Source organism: Bombina bombina, chromosome 9, assembly GCF_027579735.1.
Source record: "Bombina bombina isolate aBomBom1 chromosome 9, aBomBom1.pri, whole genome shotgun sequence".
Taxonomy (NCBI): Eukaryota; Metazoa; Chordata; class Amphibia; order Anura; family Bombinatoridae; genus Bombina; species Bombina bombina.
Window position 1 is genome coordinate 198,258,957 of NC_069507.1, and position 10,000 is coordinate 198,268,956.

The 10,000-nt window shown below is 41.1% G+C and overlaps 1 protein-coding gene across 2 annotated transcripts in view; it reads right to left on the reverse strand.

The window, feature by feature from the left end:
• LOC128640180 (uncharacterized) overlaps window positions 1-10,000 on the reverse strand; it is a 68,760-nt gene that overhangs the window by 35,332 nt on the left and 23,428 nt on the right. For both annotated transcript variants that reach the window (XM_053692556.1, XM_053692555.1), the window contains 2 exons: window positions 2,174-2,264; window positions 2,013-2,088 (listed from right to left, as the gene is read on the reverse strand). In XM_053692556.1, the coding sequence (XP_053548531.1) occupies window positions 2,013-2,088; window positions 2,174-2,264 (167 nt within the window). The remainder of the gene's footprint in view (window positions 1-2,012; window positions 2,089-2,173; window positions 2,265-10,000) is intronic.

A 10,000-nucleotide genomic window follows, 5' to 3' on the forward strand; every position in this document is an offset into this window, starting at 1 on the left:
GTGTAACTTATAAGTCTTCTGTATTTTAAGGAACGGGTGGCAACCCTAGCTGTACTGCTAAGAGAGATGACCAGGTAGCACTGCCACTGTTTATACATACTATCCAAATATATGAAATTGAATTACGATGTTAAAATTTTCCATATTTTCCATAATTTTGTACACTGTATTGGAACGCAAGCTTGCGTTCCAATACAGTTGTTTGGCACTACATTAACTTGAGGGGGGTAGTGAATGTATGTTTTTAAGTGATTATGAGCACTATATATTTATTTGTGTACTGCACACACTGTTGTTATTCTGATGAAGGAGAGTTGATCTAAAACGTTCAATAAATTGTGTTATTTTGTGAAAGCCCTGAGAGTGCATTCTTTGGAGGATATATTTATTGCAAATGGCTTCCGGTGGGTTGATCTGAAGATTTGATTGAGATTTTATATATATACATATATACATATACATGCCTCAATTTATTGCCTCACCCATGTGAATTGCTGTTTATTTAACAAAGGAAAGCTATCTAAAGCACAAAAGAAACATGTTGGGTTTCATGTCCCTTTAATGTAATGTGTAGAGCCAGAAAAGAACACGTTTTCTCTATCCATATAGAAGATGGATCATAACTCAGTAGCCTTTACTAACTGAGGAACAGCAACAGACAGAGAGACCATAAACAATCTTATTGAATCACAATATGTTTTGTGGGGAGGGGAAGTACAATAATGAATACGCCCTCCTTCTGGATCACACCAAAGATATTTCTTTACACAGATTAGCCACATCATAAACCATAAAGACTGTGCAGCCTACAAATGTATATGACATTCTTGAGTGGGTAGTCCAAAAGGTAAAATATAGGAAATATGGGGTTGTAGGTGAGAAATAATCCTGTAAGCTTCTATCATTTACTGTAGACAAAGTGGATTAAGTTTCCCTAGTGAAATATGTTCTGCTGGACGTGCACCCAGTCACAAATGTTCTAGAGCCTGGTTTCTCAACAGCCCAGTTCCAGGCCTTGACAGCCCTGCTGGTGGGTTGCAATTCTACATCCCCAGCTGCGCGCTCTGAAAGTCTTGCCGCTCCATACATAAGGTAACTACGTACTACCGGGCCCTGGACACGTCCGGCTTAAATTTACCGGGTCTTGAGGTAACTTGAATTGAGAACCACTGTTCTAGTGTGTTCCCAAAGTAATTAGAGACGCTGGTGTGTGGCGGAAAGTATTGTAACTTGCAGCTGAAATCAAGTGATTTTAACAGCTTTTTTTGTCAAAAGTGAATTTAAGTTATTTGTTATCATAACAATATCCAAATTAAGTGCTGTGTTGCAATAAAGCAGCATACAAATTATTTAAAAGTATGTTCAAAATTTGTTCAAAAATTGCATTATTTTACAGTTCAAGAACACCGGTACTGAAAACCTTTTGAGTTTGAGTATCTTCTCTTCTCTACAGTAACCAGTTAGGGACAATAAGCATGAAATGCATCCGGAAGGTCACTAATAAAGTGCCAGTAGGCATGAAATACAGGTCTGACATTTTTCCTGATATCATGCTGAATTTCATGTGATTGCATAATAAACAAATGTTGTGGTTGCTTATTATAAATGAGCTCCTGCACTGATTAAGCAATCATTGTGTAGAATGTAGCATGGTTAGAACTTTGCAATATCCACTTCAGTTTCTCTGTGGACATTGGACAATGAATTTACAAAAGGTAAATCAAAAGAAAAGCAGACAACAAATAAAGAAAACACAAGGCATTTGTTTTGTTTAAAAACTATACATTACATTTTTTTGTGGGAATTACATTTATTATCCTTTAAAATTATTTTCCAATCCAACTATTTTCTACCAAGTCACAAATGAACTATAATATTCTAACATATAGCAGGATGGAAAATGAAAGCTGATCCCCAGACACTAATGCATTTATATGATAAATTCTCAGCTGTGGCAAATGAACATTAGACGTAAAGCATTGCTCTACAAGCAGGTGCATGGGTGTACTCACTCAGGCGTATCATTCAGAAGATAAATCTCCTCTTCCACTTGCTCGTCCTGGCATGCTCTCATATTTCCGGCTAGGACTATGCCATCAATAAACAAAGGGGGAATATGTTAGTACATGGACCATATTGTTCTCTTTGCAACTATGAACATATAGGAGCTCACCCTCTGCAGCAATGGCAGATTCCAAGACAGCAGTGACGGATTCATATTCCTCCAGCAAATACATACTTTGTTCTTGGGTAAACCCTTGTTCCTATAATATAGATAAAATATAGTTTGTCCGACAAGAGGCTTGTTAGAAAGAATAAAAAAGCATTAACACTTCTGCATTTAGTATAGAAATTCAGGTAAATAAGAAAATTTTAAAGGGACATTAAACACTAAATAAATCATTTGATGCATGCAGAGCAAAGATTAGCCTGAGAACAATTCTGTACATGTATTTTTAAAAAATTATATTAGTTGTTTAAATATTGAAAAAATAAAGTGTAAAAGTTCATGTCCATAAAACAGTGGGTGCCGCCATATTGTAACTTACGTTACCTTTTCTGCTGAGGCCAATTAGGAATGGTCATAAATGGCTTACTAGAGTGTGCGCAACCAATGACTGTGGAATTTAGCTGTCTGCACTTCCATGTTTCCAAAAAACAAATGTGAGACAGCGCTAAAACAAAGCTAAAGATATAGGTTAAAAGGACACAATGGTTAAAAAAACAGAATTTATGTTTACCTGATAAATTACTTTCTCCAACGGTGTGTCCGGTCCACGGCGTCATCCTTACTTGTGGGATATTCTCTTCCCCAACAGGAAATGGCAAAGAGCCCAGCAAAGCTGGTCACATGATCCCTCCTAGGCTCCGCCTACCCCAGTCATTCGACCGACGTTAAGGAGGAATATTTGCATAGGAGAAACCATATGGTACCGTGGTGACTGTAGTTAAAGAAAATAAATTATCAGACCTGATTAAAAAAACCAGGGCGGGCCGTGGACCGGACACACCGTTGGAGAAAGTAATTTATCAGGTAAACATAAATTCTGTTTTCTCCAACATAGGTGTGTCCGGTCCACGGCGTCATCCTTACTTGTGGGAACCAATACCAAAGCTTTAGGACACGGATGAAGGGAGGGAGCAAATCAGGTCACCTAAATGGAAGGCACCACGGCTTGCAAAACCTTTCTCCCAAAAATAGCCTCAGAAGAAGCAAAAGTATCAAACTTGTAAAATTTGGTAAAAGTGTGCAGTGAAGACCAAGTCGCTGCCCTACATATCTGATCAACAGAAGCCTCGTTCTTGAAGGCCCATGTGGAAGCCACAGCCCTAGTGGAATGAGCTGTGATTCTTTCGGGAGGCTGCCGTCCGGCAGTCTCGTAAGCCAATCTGATGATGCTTTTAATCCAAAAAGAGAGAGAGGTAGAAGTTGCTTTTTGACCTCTCCTTTTACCGGAATAAACAACAAACAAGGAAGATGTTTGTCTAAAATCCTTTGTAGCATCTAAATAGAATTTTAGAGCGCGAACAACATCCAAATTGTGCAACAAACGTTCCTTCTTTGAAACTGGTTTCGGACACAGAGAAGGTACGATAATCTCCTGGTTAATGTTTTTGTTAGAAACAACTTTTGGAAGAAAACCAGGTTTAGTACGTAAAACCACCTTATCTGCATGGAACACCAGATAAGGAGGAGAACACTGCAGAGCAGATAATTCTGAAACTCTTCTAGCAGAAGAAATTGCAACTAAAAACAAAACTTTCCAAGATAATAACTTAATATCAACGGAATGCAAGGGTTCAAACGGAACCCCCTGAAGAACTGAAAGAACTAAATTGAGACTCCAAGGAGGAGTCAAAGGTTTGTAAACAGGCTTAATTCTAACCAGAGCCTGAACAAAGGCTTGAACATCTGGCACAGCGGCCAGCTTTTTGTGAAGTAACACAGACAAGGCAGAAATCTGTCCCTTCAGGGAACTTGCAGATAATCCTGTTTCCAATCCTTCTTGAAGGAAGGATAGAATCCTAGGAATCTTAACCTTGTCCCAAGGGAATCCTTTAGATTCACGCCAACAGATATATTTTTTCCAAATTTTGTGGTAAATCTTTCTAGTCACAGGCTTTCTAGCCTGAACAAGAGTATCGATAACAGAATCTGAGAATCCTCGCTTCGATAAGATCAAGCGTTCAATCTCCAAGCAGTCAGCTGGAGTGAAACCAGATTCGGATGTTCGAACGGACCCTGAACAAGAAGGTCTCGTCTCAAAGGTAGCTTCCAAGGAGGAGCCGATGACATATTTACCAGATCTGCGTACCAAGTCCTGCGTGGCCACGCAGGAGCTATCAAGATCACCGACGCCCTCTCCTGATTGATCCTGGCTACCAGCCTGGGGATGAGAGGAAACGGCGGGAACACATAAGCTAGTTTGAAGGTCCAAGGTGCTACTAGTGCATCCACTAGAGACGCCTTGGGATCCCTGGATCTGGACCCGAAGCAAGGAACTTTGAAGTTCTGACGAGAGGCCATCAGATCCATGTCTGGAATGCCCCACAGCTGAGTGACTTGGGCAAAGATTTCCGGATGGAGTTCCCACTCCCCCGGATGCAATGTCTGACGACTCAGAAAATCCGCTTCCCAATTTTCCACTCCTGGGATGTGGATAGCAGACAGGTGGCAGGAGTGAGACTCCGCCCATAGAATGATTTTGGTCACTTCTTCCATCGCCAGGGAACTCCTTGTTCCCCCCTGATGGTTGATGTACGCAACAGTTGTCATGTTGTCTGATTGAAACCGTATGAACTTGGCCCTCGCTAGCTGAGGCCAAGCCTTGAGAGCATTGAATATCGCTCTCAGTTCCAGAATATTTATCGGTAGAAGAGATTCTTCCCGAGACCAAAGACCCTGAGCTTTCAGGGATCCCCAGACCGCGCCCCAGCCCATCAGACTGGCGTCGGTCGTGACAATGACCCACTCTGGTCTGCGGAATGTCATCCCTCGTGACAGGTTGTCCAGGGACAGCCACCAACGGAGTGAGTCTCTGGTCCTCTGATTTACTTGTATCTTCGGAGACAAGTCTGTATAGTCCCCATTCCACTGACTGAGCATGCACAGTTGTAATGGTCTTAGATGAATGCGTGCAAAAGGAACTATGTCCATTGCCGCTACCATCAAACCGATCACTTCCATGCACTGAGCTATGGAAGGAAGAGGAACGGAATGGAGTATCCGACAAGAGTCTAGAAGTTTTGTTTTTCTGGCCTCTGTCAGAAAAATCCTCATTTCTAAGGAGTCTATTATTGTTCCCAAGAAGGGAACCCTTGTTGACGGAGATAGAGAACTCTTTTCCACGTTCACTTTCCATCCGTGAGATCTGAGAAAGGCCAGGACAATGTCCGTGTGAGCCTTTGCTTGAGGAAGGGACGACGCTTGAATCAAAATGTCGTCCAAGTAAGGTACTACAGCAATGCCCCTTGGTCTTAGCACAGCTAGAAGGGACCCTAGTACCTTTGTGAAAATCCTTGGAGCAGTGGCTAATCCGAAAGGAAGCGCCACGAACTGGTAATGTTTGTCCAGGAATGCGAACCTCAGGAACCGATAATGTTCCTTGTGGATAGGAATATGTAGATACGCATCCTTTAAATCCACCGTGGTCATGAATTGACCTTCCTGGATGGAAGGAAGAATAGTTCGAATGGTTTCCATCTTGAACGATGGAACCTTGAGAAACTTGTTTAAGATCTTGAGATCTAAGATTGGTCTGAACGTTCCCTCTTTTTTGGGAACTATAAACAGATTGGAGTAGAACCCCATCCCTTGTTCTCTTAATGGAACGGGATGAATTACTCCCATTTTTAACAGGTCTTCTACACAATGTAAGAATGCCTGTCTTTTTAAGTGGTCTGAAGACAACTGAGACCTGTGGAACCTCCCCCTTGGGGGAAGTCCCTTGAATTCCAGAAGATAACCTTGGGAGACTATTTCTAGCGCCCAAGGATCCAGAACATCTCTTGCCCAAGCCTGAGCGAAGAGAGAGAGTCTGCCCCCCACTAGATCCGGTCCCGGATCGGGGGCCAACATTTCATGCTGTCTTGGTAGCAGTGGCAGGTTTCTTGGCCTGCTTTCCCTTGTTCCAGCCTTGCATTGGTCTCCAAGCTGGCTTGGCTTGAGAAGTATTACCCTCTTGCTTAGAGGACGTAGCACTTTGGGCTGGTCCATTTCTACGAAAGGGACGAAAATTAGGTTTATTTTTTGCCTTGAAAGGCCGATCCTGAGGAAGGGCGTGGCCCTTACCCCCAGTGATATCCGAGATAATCTCTTTCAAGTCAGGGCCAAACAGCGTTTTCCCCTTGAAAGGAATGTTAAGTAGCTTGTTCTTGGAAGACGCATCAGCCGACCAAGATTTCAACCAAAGCGCTCTGCGTGCCACAATAGCAAACCCAGAATTCTTAGCCGCTAACCTAGCCAATTGCCAAGTGGCGTCTAGGGTGAAAGAATTAGCCAATTTGAGAGCATTGATTCTGTCCCTAATCTCCTCATAAGGAGGAGAATCACTGTCGACCGCCTTTATCAGCTCATCGAACCAGAAACATGCGGCTGTAGCGACAGGGACAATGCATGAAATTGGTTGTAGAAGGTAACCCTGCTGAACAAACATCTTTTTAAGCAAACCTTCTAATTTTTTATCCATAGGATCTTTGAAAGCACAACTATCCTCTATGGGTATAGTGGTGCGTTTGTTTAAAGTGGAAACCGCTCCCTCGACCTTGGGGACTGTCTGCCATAAGTCCTTTCTGGGGTCGACCATAGGAAACAATTTTTTAAATATGGGGGGAGGGACGAAAGGAATACCGGGCCTTTCCCATTCTTTATTAACAATGTCCGCCACCCGCTTGGGTATAGGAAAAGCTTCTGGGAGCCCCGGCACCTCTAGGAACTTGTCCATTTTACATAGTTTCTCTGGGATGACCAACTTGTCACAATCATCCAGAGTGGATAATACCTCCTTAAGCAGAATGCGGAGATGTTCCAACTTAAATTTAAATGCAATCACATCAGGTTCAGCTTGTTGAGAAATGTTCCCTGAATCAGTAATTTCTCCCTCAGACAAAACCTCCCTGGCCCCATCAGACTGAGTTAGGGGCCCTTCAGAAATATTAATATCAGCGTCGTCATGCTCTTCAGTATCTAAAACAGAGCAGTCGCGCTTACGCTGATAAGTGTTCATTTTGGCTAAAATGTTTTTGACAGAATTATCCATTACAGCCGTTAATTGTTGCATAGTAAGGAGTATTGGCGCGCTAGATGTACTAGGGGCCTCCTGAGTGGGCAAGACTCGTGTAGACGAAGGAGGGAATGATGCAGTACCATGCTTACTCCCCTCACTTGAGGAATCATCTTGGGCATCATTGTCATTGTCACATAAATCACATTTATTTAAATGAATAGGAATTCTGGCTTCCCCACATTCAGAACACAGTCTATCTGGTAGTTCAGACATGTTAAACAGGCATAAACTTGATAACAAGTACAAAAAACGTTTTAAAATAAAACCGTTACTGTCACTTTAAATTTTAAACTGAACACACTTTATTACTGCAAATGCGAAAAAACATGAAGGAATTGTTCAAAATTTACTAAATTTTCACCACAGTGTCTTAAAGCCTTAAAAGTATTGCACACCAAATTTGGAAGCTTTAACCCTTAAAATAACGGAACCGGAGCCGTTTTGAACATTAACCCCTTTACAGTCCCTGGTATCTGCTTTGCTGAGACCCAACCAAGCCCCAAGGGGAATACGATACCAAATGACGCCTTCAGAAAGTCTTTTCTAAGTATCAGAGCTCCTCTCACATGCGACTGCATGCCATGCCTCTCAAAAACAAGTGCGCAACACCGGCGCGAAAATGAGACTCTGCCTATGCTTTGGGAAAGCCCCTAAAGAATAAGGTGTCTAAAACAGTGCCTGCCGATATTATTATATCAAAATACCCAGATAAAATGATTCCTCAAGGCTAAATATGTGTTAATAATCAATCGATTTAGCCCAAAAAAAGTCTACAGTCTTAATAAGCCCTTTTTGAAGCCCTTATTTACAATCGTAATAAACATGGCTTACCGGATCCCAGAGGGAAAATGACAGCTTCCAGCATTACATCGTCTTGTTAGAATGTGTCATACCTCAAGCAGCAAGAGACTGCTCACTGTTCCCCCAACTGAAGTTAATTGCTCTCAACAGTCCTGTGTGGAACAGCCATGGATTTTAGTGACGGTTGCTAAAATCATTTTCCTCATACAAACAGAAATCTTCATCTCTTTTCTGTTTCTGAGTAAATAGTACATACCAGCACTATTTCAAAATAACAAACTCTTGATTGAATAATAAAAACTACAGTTAAACACTAAAAAACTCTAAGCCATCTCCGTGGAGATGTTGCCTGTACAACGGCAAAGAGAATGACTGGGGTAGGCGGAGCCTAGGAGGGATCATGTGACCAGCTTTGCTGGGCTCTTTGCCATTTCCTGTTGGGGAAGAGAATATCCCACAAGTAAGGATGACGCCGTGGACCGGACACACCTATGTTGGAGAAATACATAATCATTTAATCAAACTAAAAAGTAAAAAATCTATACACACAGACTGGTGAACAGAATAACTAAATATGAATTTAAGCTGTTAAAATTATATATAAGCTGGGACGTCTCCTAGTAAATATCTATAAAGCTAAAAAATCATCATACAATTTATGAATAATATCTATGACACAGCCTATAGAATAATAACTTGATGACTCAGATAAAAAAATCTAATATGACAATGGTTGGAGCAGGTATGCTCAAATAACAGCCATAAATACATTCTCAAAAGTCAAAAGTAACCTATAAATGGCGTTTCAGGATACTGGTTAGATGATTATGAATTCAATTATTAAAAATCCAATTATCAAAAATGTCCATGTTGTGTCCAGAGGGATATCTGTGCAGAAAGGAAAGGTTTTACCTCTAAGTCCCAGTGTGCTGTTATGCTTGTTGATAATCGTATGTCCGTGTATTTATCCTCCCCTCAGCGGTCCGAGCCGTGTGCAGAGGAATATCTGTGTTTATAAGAAAAGGTATCCCAGATTAAATCGCTACTAGCAATTCTAACTACCAAGAATCCATCAACTGTCATACTACGGAGGGTTTAACCTTCAGCCTCTGACAACATGGAGGAAAGTCACGTGACCCTCACTATCCCAGATATCTGCAGGATACGAGATGCTGGAAGCGTGTTGAACATAAGTAATTTCATAGGTTTGCAAACCAACATTCACACTGGGACATTGAGGTAAATAGCTTTTTCTTCCAAGCAGATATTCCTCTACACACGGCTCGGACCGCTGAGGGGACGATAAGTACACGGACATACGATTATCAACAAGCATAACAGCACACTGGGACTTTGAGGTAAAACCTTTCCTTTTTGCACAGATATCCCTCTGGACGTGGCATGGACTGCCGAGGGGATGTTTAATAATTGAATTCATAATCATTTAACCAGTCACCTAAAACGCCATTTATAGGTTACCTATTGACTTTTGAGAATGTATTTATGGCTGTTATTTGAGCATACCTGCTCCAACCATTGTCATATTAGATTTTTTATCTGAGTCATCAAGTTATTATTCTATAGGCTGTGTCATAGATATTATTCATAAATTGTATGATGATTTTTTAGATTTATAGATATTTACTGGGAGACGTCCCAGCTTATATATAATTTTAACATCTTAAATTCATATTTAGTTATTCTGTTCACCAGTCTGTGTGTATAGATTTTTTACTTTTTAGTTTGATTAAATGATTATGTATTTTTCAACCATTGTGTCCTTTTAACCTATATCTTTAGCTTTGTTTTAGCGCTGTCTCACATTTGTTTTTTGGTTACCTATTTAGTTAGACTTGAGGGGTTTTAACTGAGACTAGCAGGTTTGGCTAAATATTTAGGCGCTCCTATCTTTC